This window comes from Epinephelus fuscoguttatus, linkage group LG17 (genome assembly GCF_011397635.1).
Source record: "Epinephelus fuscoguttatus linkage group LG17, E.fuscoguttatus.final_Chr_v1".
Lineage (NCBI taxonomy): Eukaryota > Metazoa > Chordata > Actinopteri > Perciformes > Serranidae > Epinephelus > Epinephelus fuscoguttatus.
The window spans coordinates 17,849,384-17,862,218 of record NC_064768.1 but is presented as its reverse complement, the minus strand read 5'-3'; the positions used below and the strand labels follow the sequence as shown (position 1 = coordinate 17,862,218).

Here is a 12,835-nt window from a genome sequence, read left to right as displayed (position 1 = left end):
ACCTTTGTTTCAAATCTTAGTCATGATATTGCTTAACTTATTAGAAGTTCTATGTAAATATTGTGTTTGGTCTGAGCAACTTTACAGCTAAAGCAGCTTTCTCAGCCACACAGGGCCAGGAGCACAGCATGGAGAACAGTGTGCTCATGTGTTACAGGACCAGCTCAGCTGACAGACATCTGAGCAACACTGCAGTCCCTTAGGCTGCTGGGGCAAAGGCACCCTCAGAAATAAATCTGCCACAGTTTCCACACCTCAAACATGAACTGGTTTCTGTACCTTTCAGTTTCAATCGAGTACTGACCCTGATCTCTTCAGGCCAGAAACATTAACTTAAGTGTGCTGGGAGCAGTTTACCACTCTGAAAAAGTAGAGGAGAAACAAATTTCTTTCCCTGCATGTCCCATTTTATATGATGTCCAAAATGCACCAGATTTTGGTCATGGTTTCCCTTTGAGTTCCTCCTGTAGGCCACTCTGCCTCGCTTCTCTCCAAAAGTCCATTTAAAGGGGAAAAAACAGTCGCACAATAATTCATTTCATGTCAACTTGATCTCTCAGTTAGCATCTGCCCAACTGAACTAGCTTATTGTATTAAATAAAAATTAGTGTCCCTTTGGATGAACGTCAGTGTAAGCTGCGATGTGCAAAATAAAACACACAAAAACACATTACATGTAAAAAGCACTGTGAGACTATGGTTGTGACATTGTGCAACTCAGTGAAAGCACCACCAGGGGGCAGCAACGTTGGCTGAAAGGTAACACACCATCCCATCATCCCATCAGCACCGAATATGTACATATTTACATGACAGTCATATGAAATGTTAGGTGTAAAATGGCAAAGTGCTTTACATACAGTGAAAGTAAGTATTTTTGAGCCACACTCAAAAATGAAAGGCACAGTTTTGTTTGGCTGTCGAAATGTAAATGTATAAGGAGTGTGTTTTTCCGCCTCCATGGGACAGTCTAGGGTTGGCTGGGACACCTTTTTCTGCACCAAAAACAAACAAACAAACAAAAAATAATTTACATTGCAAAGATTGCAGTCTAAATGTAAACACTTTATAATTACAATGCCACTTGCTCACATTTTTTAAGGGAAACTAAACATTTGTAAAATTATATAATTATATATATTTTTTTAGAAATTACTGCACTATGGAATTTAGCTGTCTTCCAATACTTCATTTCAGTATCAGCTTATTGTGGTTATCACAGGCTACATGTAGCTTAAAGGTAGGGTCTGGAGGATTTTCCCGTTGCTGTTTGTAAACACACATTCAAATTTGGGTGTACGGAGCCCGGAGGTAGGTAAGAAGGCTTCACAGAAGAGGTTCAGGCAAGGCTCGGGCTGGTGCATGCTCGGACACGCTCGGGCACGGCACCTGCGCTCTCATTGGCTGGGGAAATCTCCTCCCAGAAGCGGTCTGAGCTCACAAAAACATCAAAATACAGTTAAAGAGCAGGAGCTCTGCAAACAGAGTCACCACCACACATGAGTAAAAGCCCATAGGTGATGATTAAGCAGGATTTCATTTGTATATGTCTATATTTTGTTTTGTTTGAAAATCCTCCAGATCCTACCTTTAAAGGTTTATGTGAGCTACTGAGTTTGCTTCATTTTGAAAAAAAGGCAATGACAACCTTAGAGTTTTTAAAAAAGCTAAAGAGTTAGATCCTGCACATCCTGCACTTAAAAAAATGCTCAGGGGTTGAAATGTAGGCCTATATGAAGTTCGGGCATTTTCTTATATACTCTGTTAATTCAGCTTGAGTAACACTCACTCAGTGACTTTACAGTGGGTCTTATTCGACCAGAAAAAACCTTTGTCTTCTTTTTTTGTCTATTTTTTATTGATTCATAATAAAGGTAGAAACTATACACAATACTGTCTCAGCCGCCCCTGGGGAGAGCAGACACAGTTTGAACTCCTGTGCTCGCTACAACAAAAATCCAGCCCCTTCTCACTTTAACGTTGTCAGTTACTGCTGCTTTGTCTGTGATTTCGGTATCAGACACCTGATGCCAAACACCACTTTTCACGGTATGATACGCCACTGGACAGTGTCAGGTTGAAATGCTACCAGTATAACGTTGTATAAGGAGCTGCAAAGTCCCTATAGGGCGGGTGGGGGTTGGATAGGTTCATCAAACTCTGGACTTTTACCCGAGAAACTGGTGTTTGCTCCCCATATGAGTGAAGCGCCAAACCATAATGCTTTTTTCTAAACCTAACCATGTGTTTTTGTTGCCTGAATTGAACCATGTGCTTTTGTTGACGCCATTGGTTGTAGTGTATTGAAAGGTTCCTTGTACGCAGTAAGAGACATGGAAAGCCACTGACCAACACTAGCACAAACTGATCGGCCAGAAAATCAGCTTTCCAATAAAACATTTTTAGAAGCTACGGGGCATAATTAAAAACAGTATGGCAGGAGAAAAAAAAAAGAGCCAAAAATGTATTTATATGCTGTTAATTTCAAAACTGTCAGCAGAATGTGAGGAAAAGTCAGAAGGTCTCCACTCTGAGGTTGAAAGTGAAGAAGGTGTGACTAGGTTTGAGCATGGTGCATGGCGGAGGCATTGTTGCTTTCCATCTTGCTAAAAAGGCATTGTCCCAACTGTCCCCCTGTCCCAACCAACCCCGCTCTCCCCTGCTCAATAAATCATTGTCTCTGATAGTACAGTGGTGTCTTAAAGGAAAGATGCCACTGCTCTATGTTTCCCACCACCTGAGGCTCAATTTGTATATTTGACAGCTTGTTTGTCCCTGTCATTGTTGTCACGTGTCACCCTGCTTTCCTTGACCTTCAAGAACTGACGGTCCAATCCCGCCAACCTCGTCTCACGCTCCATAGACCTCTGCACAAATGGAGTCATAGCTCACATCTTATGAGCTCTGACAAGTGCACTACTCTGTCTCTCTCTCCAAAACGCTCATCCATCCGTCTTTACAGATTACTCCATGACAGAATTGCAAATCAAAGCCATTTATTTAATGGTCAGTGTGTGGACTGAGAGTTTTTTAATAGGGTGTTGGACAACACAAGGTCTCGACTTTCTCTCTCTCTCTCTCACACACACACACACACACACACACACACACACATTACTTTTCTTTGTTTTCTATGACATAGCACTTAAAGAGCAAAACATTTCCTCAAAGTGAAGAATTTCCTCAGGGGAAAACGCATTGACTGAGTGTTGTGTCCCCTCTAAATGTGCCTTCTCACTCTTCACGGCCAGGCCTCATAAGTCAGGCAGGGAAATACACTAGACCCCTGTCTCATCTCTGTACAGAAGTCGGAGAAAAAACTCCTCACAGCCGCCAAAAAACCATCCCACAAACCCCACAGGGTTCGGACTTAACTTGGGCACAAAGGGCCTGGTTATATTTCACCGTAGGATGGCCTTTGTGCCTCTGAATCGACTAACACTGAGGCTGTGTCTCCTTCCTCGTCCAACCTGTCTGTCTCCTAAGCTGACAAGCAGGTCTTATTTAGGGAGAAAGTCCACTGGGGGTTTGATGGATTTTGTGTGTACACGCAGGCACACACACACAGGTTTACACATGGGCACTTTGTCCAAATGAGAGCTCACTCACAACACATTTCTCACACTAGAATTGTATGGGGGCGGGATTGACGGTGAAAAAGAAAAAGGGGGGAAAGAGGAGGAGGGTGTGGTGGTGGTGGTGGTGGTGGTGGTGTGTGTGGGGGGGTCTTTTCAGTTCTTTTTGGAGGCAACAATAGTCTTTGTCCGAGATCTTCCACCATTCTTATTAGGGTTACCCAAAGGAGGAGGAGGAGGAGGAGGAGGAGGAGGAGATGGGGCATGCAGGCGGAGGGCTGTTTCTCCATAGTAACAATGACAAAACAACCCAGTTCAACACCAGGCAGGCAAAAGGGATGATTGCAGCTGCTGAACAGAAGCACACGGACTTGTGCTGCCGAGTCCTGTTCATTTAGAGAGAGGAGGAAGACCTGTTTGGAGAAGTGGAGATCTCGTGGAGTGCAAAGGAGACAAGAAACTAAGAAGATTTTATGAGAAAGAGCAGACTAGCCTGTTAAAGAAGGTGCTGGGAGGCAACACGTGAGAGGGCACACACTTCTACTGTACCTGCCCACACATTTATACCCACCCAGCATGGACCGGGACAGTCACAGCGAGGATACTTTGTCCACCCTGGTTCTGGAGAACATCAAAAACAAACTGATTCATGCCTTCAGGGCCACAGGGGAGTCCAGAGAAAATCCTCAGGACTCTGGCTCCACTGTCAGACCGGTCAGCATCGGCAGGAGTTACCAAGCCAACGAGGAGCTGCGGAGGGCGCAGATAGATGGAGCGATAACCTGGCTGAGGTCTGAGCTGGTAAGCTGACTGACAGATTTGTCATTGTGTGCTTTTTTTCTCTGTAGTTTGCAACAGTTGTCATGTCAAGAAACGTTTCTGCTTCATCTGTTTTTAATGTGGAGGAACATTTTGGAAGAAGACACCAATACCTTTGCATCTCTGCATCCATTATAGCTTCAAACATGCTGATTCAGTTGTTTCATTGTTGTCACGCAGCTGGAGATGCGCTCACAGGACCTCCAGCTGGCTCAGACACTACTGGGGCTCAACACAGAGATCCAAAGACTGAGGAGGGAGAGTTTCGGAGGTGTGGAAGTAGAGGGGGATGATCAGCAGTAACTAACCCCAGTGGAGAGATCTCTTTCTGGGGGAAGACTTAGTAGTGACTAGATGTGGAAGAACGCTCTCACTGGATCCCATGTCGGACCAGGAAATGGCTCTGATGAACAGAAAAGATCATTTACTCGTGATAATGGCTCACTGTGATAAAATGTGTCGTGGTAAAACGCAGACACCAGTTGCATGCAAAGGAAAAGAAAAGAAGAATAAAATGTGCTTTCTTTTGTGTGATGCTGGAATTTTTTTTTTTAGATATTTTGCACTTATTCAGAGTTGTACTAAAGAAACCTGTTTGTTCATGTTTTGTTTCTTTGCCAGGTCAGAACACAAGGCATTATGAATGTAAAAAATGAAATAAAAAATCACTTTTGTCCCAATTTTATGTTGACATGTTTTGTGATTTGACAAAAATAAAGTGTGCACCATCTGTGATTTCATGTCTTTATTGTGCTGGCATACTGTACAGTACCACTGCTGTTTAGTACCTGTTTGACGTTCAGGCATCTATGTCTCGCTCCCAAACAACTCTAGTTCATTCAATTCACAAATAGTTTCTAAACACACAGAACCTGACCACAGTTAGCTTTTACACATGGTTTTACATGATGGTTCACTAAGGTATGCTAATAAAACTTTCTGAAAGAGATGTGTATGGTCGGAATACGTGGAACATGTCATACTGTCACCAGAATGCTTCATAATTGCATGTACACAATAGATACGCAATGACCACCAGGCTGTCCTGCTGCTGCAATGAATCAATTCTGCATGCAGTGTCTTGTTAAAGGTCAGTGAGCTTCCCGCACATACACACACATAAAATCCATACATACATATATAAATCCAGAAATTCAAAACTCATTTGTACAGAAAAATCAACTCTGATCTGTGTCACCAGCTGCTGCTAACATAATTCTTTGTCTACACCAGTGGCTCTCAAACTTTTCCTTCCATGCCCCCCTTCAGAAGCCATAACTCCACCCCAACCCACAATTTGTTTTATTATCAGTCAGTAACAATAACTGGGGAAGACAGTAATGAAAGTGTTAAATTTTAATGAAACTATCCAGCTGGCCACCAATGTTGTTAGATGTTGATATTTGGTTGACTTTAGGTTGTGATGTTGGGTGACCAAAATTCATTGTCAGCGCAACTTCTAATGCCAGCCTCAATTTGACGTTGAATACTGACGACAGATGATGTAGATAGTTTGTTGGGTTCAAAGTTGTGTTTAATTACCAAAATTTAACATCTTCCAAATGTCTAATGTCAGCATGATATTGATGTAGAATAATGACATTTAGTTGTAAAGTTGGACACCAAAACCCAACATCTGCAAAACATAATAATGGTAACGTCCACACAACATGAAATTCTAAAGTTGTTAGACATTTAAAATATCACCAACTCAATTTTCATTCCAACCAAAATTTAACTTCTGTTTGTCATAAGAGCCCACAGTCTTTCTGGCGTTGTCCATTTTTCCCTGGTCATCCACGCCCCACCTACAATGGCTCTATGTCCCTCCAGGGAGGCCTGCCATACAGTTTGAGAACCATTGATCTACACAGAAAAATCAACTTTCCCACTCTGTGATGCACACAGTACTACACAAAGACAACAATCACTGCCTTTAGGTCAATGTTTGATTTAGGACTTATATCATCCTCTGTCAATTTATACTAACTTAAAGGATAGTTGAGAGTTTTGGAAAACACTTTTTCACTTTCTTGCTAATAGTTACATGTTCAGATTGATAACACTCTCTATTTGTAAAATATGAAGCTATAGCCACCACTTCAACCCAATCTCACTACGAAGCTGATGAAAAATCGATGCGTGGTAAGTGACTTCCGGCATCAGACACCGTCAAAAAAAAGCTGTCGGGCGCCATTATTGTTTAACCATGTCTGGTAGCTTTGGGAGAAATGTGACAGGACAACAACAAAAGTTAAAACAGCGGAAGTCTGACTAGGGTGGGTGGGAGGTATGATGGACTGATCCAAAAAACACCGGCTTCCACCTAGGAGGCTGGTGTTCGCTTCCCACAGTCAAAACCTGCTCTTTGTACATTTCCTGTGAAAACAGAAGTGTATTTTGAAAGCAGACAATGCATGTAACAGGCAGAAGTTGACATGGTGTCCCAGCACATTAACAACCAATGCACCTAGGGTACCTTGCATGTTATATGTCAACATCTAAAGCCCTTGACCAAACGTTGATATGTGATGAGACTGGAGTGACAATGTGTTGACCACTCAGTTAGCTTAGCTTCGTATTAAGACAAAGAAACAGCAGGAAATAGCCTGGTTCTGTCCAAAATCCCAAGTCAACGAAATCCACCCACCGTCACCTCTAAAGCTCACTAAACATACTGTATCATGTAGTGTATCGCTCTGCTCTTTATGCTAAAGTAAAGCTAGCTAAATGCTGGATGCAGCTATCGCTCTGCAAGGAAGCAAAATGGTGTATTGCCAAAAATATCAAAGACGTTCTCTTAAATTCATAGCAATCTGTCAGAAATGGTCATGTTTTGATATTTTTATACATAGGAAATAGAATCAATGAAAGACAAGCTAAATTGTACGCTAAAGTAGCTGTTAGAGTGACATGTATTTTGTACAAGTAGCATATCTAAAAAAAATACTTTTGCTTCAACATAGTAAAACTTTCCCTTTTTTCCCCCTTAACTTTACTCATCATCTTGTCTGGCTTCTCTCTGAAACATACAGAGAGGAAAGGTCATTTGAGGTGGGAAACTGCAAATTTATTTATCTTGCTCCACCTTGTCTTTGTCGACTGTCAGAGAGGATTATGAAGAAGTTGAAGAGAGACTTTAAAAGCTGAATTTCATCTAATATAATTAAACATTTCAAGGCACAGAGCTTCTTCTGCTGAACGCCCTTTTTGATGAAACCCTTGAGTAAAGGGACGGAGGCTTCTTCAGGCAGGAAACGTAAAAGCCCACTTCTCCTGAGCCGGAGTAGACGCTGCCACTTCCTCGTTCACTCTCAGTCAGAGAGCCAGAGTCCCAGTAGCTGCCCTCCTCTTCCTCATCGTCTGTTTCTTCCTCTTGCTCCTCCTCAGACAACTCCTGCTTGAGCTCCTGGATGCCAGAGTGAAGCTCCATCAGCTGCCGGATCAGGGCTTGGTCCTGGGAACGCATCTCCACCTACACACATAAAAAAACATCTGTTTAGTTTAAATTTTTAGACACGTTGGATATACTGATTAATAGGGAGAGGAAAACAGACACACAGGCCCAAATATTACATAAAGAAGGACAGCAATCATCAGCAAGGAAGCCCTAAAGAAACTGGACTTCACAGTTTCTTGCTTTTTCATGATCAAGCTGAGCGGGTTCATGCTCAGTGTGACACCACAGCCATTTCATTCGAGCGTTGCCTTCTTTCAAATGCAAATATATCTTTCTGTCCTTCTCTTTTTCCCCCTTTTTTATAAGAGACGCTGTCTAATTGCAGAACATTGTAAAATAAGATATTCAGAATTCCACCAACTTCAGAGTCCAAGTTTGTCCTAAGGATTGAGGAATGTCCCAAACAAAAAACCCCTCTGGGCCCATCTGCATTTCTTTTCTCTGTTAATTACAGCGCCAGGCTGAGACTGGGCTCCGGCTGAAAGATGCTGGTTTTTACCGCCTTTGTCGACACTCAGAGGAATGAGAGAAGAAAACGTGATCTTTTTTTCATCAGCTCTTTTCAAATAATGTTCTGGACTCTGTCTGCGTCTGTCTGTTCCCTTTTCTTTACCGTTCCACTGCAAACTACCCTGACCGAAATGTCTAAATTAAGAGCTTTTTGTGTGGACAAGGAAACACCAGCTATATTTCTGGGTTTTAGAAAATGTCTTTTTATTTTAGGAAAACATGAACACAGCACTTTGATATTAGAGGTGATGAATTGTTGAGAAATGTAGTCGCACTGTGAACACCACACAGAGAGGATCTCTCAGAAAACTACAGCAGGCTTACTATTGGTCAGTGGAAATAAGTGGTTTAATGGTGTCTTTTAGCTGTGTCTTTGAAATAATAAGAACTGTAGACAGAATACTCTGGCTTTAACTCAACTTTCTGTATAATCAAAATGTCTCTAAATGGAGTAAAATTACAAAAAAGGGATGATTTTACGATGATATTCCCCCACAGTTAATTGAAGCAATGGTAAAGGCTTTCAAAATTTAGCCATTTTCTTTCTTTGCACTCTTTTTTCTCAGGATGAATGTGGCTATGCAAAAAATTAATAAAATCTGACAGAAATGGAGGCTTGTGGCCTTTCAGCCCAGTTCCCAGAGGAAAATGTTGGCACTGTATGTTTCAGCAAATCACTTTTATGTTACATTTGCATGTTTCACACCTATCATATCAGTGTTTCTAAAGTGATGAGGTGTATGAGCTGATTTTGTCATTGGGGGTTGGAGGGGATGCTGAATGGTGTGACACCTCGGCAAGATACCTGCCAAGCTCAGGCTACTGTTTCAGACCAACAAACATTAAAACGAATTGTTTTTGGCGAGTCATTGCTGTGCTTCCAGAGGCTTTTTGACCTTCAAACATGGGTGTTTTTACCAAGACATCACCTTGTTTCAAGTCGTGATTGTGCCTTTCTTTTTTTCAAGCCCAAACATAATCCTTCCCAGCCAAAACTCAGTGTTTTTTGTGCCTATCCACACGTTAACCACGGCGCTGTTTGAACGCAAAGTTTCAACATATCTGCTAGATAATGAAGTACAAATGTAACATATTTTTCTGGCGGCTGGGTTACTCATTTTTACTGGTAGGACAGAATTTACAGGAGTTAACTGTTTTATTAAATCCTGGTCCTTGATCAAACACATACATTTTTAGAGATTTCACTCTAGTTTAATCTCAGTGTTCAGAAAGAAAAATTAAACAGTCAACCTCCAATCTTAGAACCCATTGGCTATTTAAAAAGGTATCTGCACACATATATAGATATGTGTATATAGACAAACTCCATTGGCTTATGAAAACAATGTGACATGATCAAAAAGTCCCAAACAGAAACCTTCTGAATCTTGAGATGGTGTTATTTTGTAAATTGCTGTTTTCAAGGTCAATAATGAACCTTGAAACTCAAATTTTAAGCCAACAAAACAATGATCCAAAAGGTCCTTAAAGGGTTCAGAAAAACTTTGAACATCTACAGTACCTTTCCATCATGACTACGCAAACACCATCTACTGATGACAATCATGTGGTATGATTTAAAAGCATCAGATTAGCTACTATGGACCTTGAGCTTTATCCTAGATTTTAAAGTCTAAACTGCACTGTGGACCTGCCTTACAAGTTTACCTGCCTCTCAATAACTGATGGGATTTTTTCCTAAATAAAATCTGCATACAGTGAGTTTTTCTTGTCCTTTAAGATGAGTGGAATTCGCGTGTTGTCATTCACTGTGTCATTACACAGCAGGATCTTATTAAACAAAGCGGGAGGCCTCTGTTTTTACTGCCTGTTCTGTCCGGCTCCGACTCAGACACGTGGTTTCTCCTCCTCTGTGTGCTCAGGACACTTGGTTACCATGACGAGGTGTCTGGGTGAATGCACTAAATGCCAAGTGATATATTGGGCCGTGACAATGAGCCTTACACAGTTGCTCACAGAGGTGCAAACACACACACACACACACACACACACACACACACAAACACACACACACACACACACACACACACACACACACACACACACAGTGTCTTTGACTGGCGAGGATGGTTTAAAAGGAGTTGACATTGTAACAACATGACCTACATGGATCTCAGGAACAAAAAGGCAATAACTTCTTCCCATACAAAAACCTTCAGAATGATCCAGAAGGTCATTTTGTTGTGGTGACAAATGACTTGACCTTAGGCACAGTGGACAATAAAGTGCTTTTATATTATCTCTATTTAACTTTGGTTGAAAGATTCAATTCAACACTGAAACTCTGGAATTCACAACATATCGGATAAGAGAAAAACTGACTCACTAATGTGTTTTACATAGCAAATCTGAGCTAAAGTTTGCTAACATTAGCTAAAACTTGCCGCCATAAGCTACAAGTCATACCAGACAAAATGGGGCTGTGGCCAGTGGCACCCCCGATACAAGTGCTGCCTCCTCCACTGGCCCGCCCTGGTGAAAATAAAAGGAGGATGATATCAATGTCTGTGAGAGGCTATAGCGCACTGTTTTTTAAGATAGTGCGAAGGTAGTGGCATCTTGTTAAGCTACAAAACCTACAGCTTCCATTGGTACCAACCACGTCAGCATAGTCAGGAAGGGGGCTGAATAATGCTCCAAAGTTTGGCTAAATTTTGGCGAAGGTACAGTTGGCATGATCATTTTCAAGGGGGTCCCTTGAACTCTCACCTCAAGATAGCTGAATAAAAATGGGCTCTGTACATACCAATGAGTCTCCCCTACACCTGAGTGGACTGGTAAATGCATGGTTACTTCCAATCAATGTACTCCTTCAAATTAAAGCTGTATATTTGTCTTTTTAAAGAAAAGGACAATCAGCCTATTTAAAGAACAATGAATCACCTAACATGTAGCCTATAGATAGCACATCAAACCAGAATGTTGTAGAACTCAAATGTTGACTGTACTGGTATAAGTCTATACACATCAGTATAAGTATGTCAGCATGTGATTAACTCACCGTATTGACATAGTTTTCAGCTAGCTCATATACGTCTTCCTGAAATTCAGTTATGGCTTTTGGTTTTGGTGTGCCACCCCAAGATTTTCAGAGGCCCCATGTGGCCACCCCTTTGAAATATATTGTGTGTTGAATTGAGCGAGGGTGTGTGTAAGTGCTCAAGAACTCAACATTTCATTTTCATTACATTTTTGTGTAAAAGAAATAGTTATTCCTCCTTTCAAAAGGTACGTCGTCTAAAGTATCAAAAGTAGTCATTATGCAAAATCCTCAAGAGTCCCCAAGATCAAGAAAGTGTATTTTTTCCCCCCACCTTACGTGCACAAATAATTATTTTAGAGCAAAAAATAAAAAGACTCTCTCTGGACCTTGGGGGCGCTCTTGTTAGTTTTGTTGTGGGACAAGTCACAACTTTATTTTGCTTATTAGTACAAGGTGACCTGCACAACTCCAACATGACCTGTGTGGATATCCTGGGCCTTTAAGCCACAACAATTCATCATATTTTATAATTCAATCATATTTTTTTTAATGTAAAATCAAAGTAACAATTGAATATAGCCAGAGGTAGAGGGAGACACTTCACTTCAGTGAAAGGAATGATATCACAGTAGAAGTACTCTGTTACAAGTCTCGTGTTCAAAATATTACTTGAGTAAAAGATTGAAACACTAGTATCAAAGTATACTTAAAGTACCAAAAATAAAAGTACGCATTATATAGAATGGCCCATTTCAGAATATATTGGATCATAAGTATTGCTACATTAATGTATTTATCACTCTCATGTTGCAGCTGGTAAAAGTGGAGCTTATTTTATTCAATGTAGTGGAGTCAAAAGTACAATATTTACCTCTGAGATGCTGTGGAGTAGAAGTATAAAGTAGCAGAAAATGGAAATACTTGAATAAAGTACAAGCACCTCAGAACTGTTCTGAAGTACAGTACTTGAGCAAATGCACTTAGTTACTTTCCACCACTGACTATAGCTGTTAAATAAAGATGCAGCTCAAAACTGGCCTCAAGTACAGTAATTGAGTAAATGTTGCTACTGAAAAACACAGTGATATGAATTCATTTAGGCGTCATCAGAGCTCTTACCAGTTCCCTTCTCAGCCAGGCCAGTGCGCTCTCTATGTCCAGTTTTCTGCCTTCCTCTCCAGCTGTGCACCCAGTCCTGCTCCGAGGAGGATCCCTGCATGCGCTCTGTCCTGCTGGTTTACCATCATCAAAGGTGGAGGTCTTGCAGGAGAAGTCCCGCAGTCTGGTTAGGACCACTTCCATCATGTCAGTGATATCGTCAGTGAGTCTAACTGGGTTCCTTCTAGACCCTCTGCTGCGTCTTGTGCTGTTGTCCTCGGCTGTGGTGCAGATGCAGCCTCGTCTGATCTCTTGTGTTGTGAGATCCCTTTGCAGTTCTGACGACTTATGAGGAACTCACCCTCTCTT

General features: G+C 41.4%; 1 protein-coding gene across 1 annotated transcript; it reads left to right on the top strand.

Annotated features, from left to right (window-relative positions):
* Window positions 1-3,905: 3,905 nt before the first annotated feature.
* si:ch211-153f2.3 (uncharacterized) lies at window positions 3,906-5,116 on the top strand. The gene is made up of 2 exons (XM_049603255.1): window positions 3,906-4,376; window positions 4,575-5,116. Exons 1-2 carry the CDS (start codon window positions 4,152-4,154, stop codon window positions 4,695-4,697), a joined length of 348 nt encoding a protein of 115 aa, XP_049459212.1. The 5' UTR covers window positions 3,906-4,151; the 3' UTR covers window positions 4,698-5,116.
* Window positions 5,117-12,835: the final 7,719 nt, after the last annotated feature.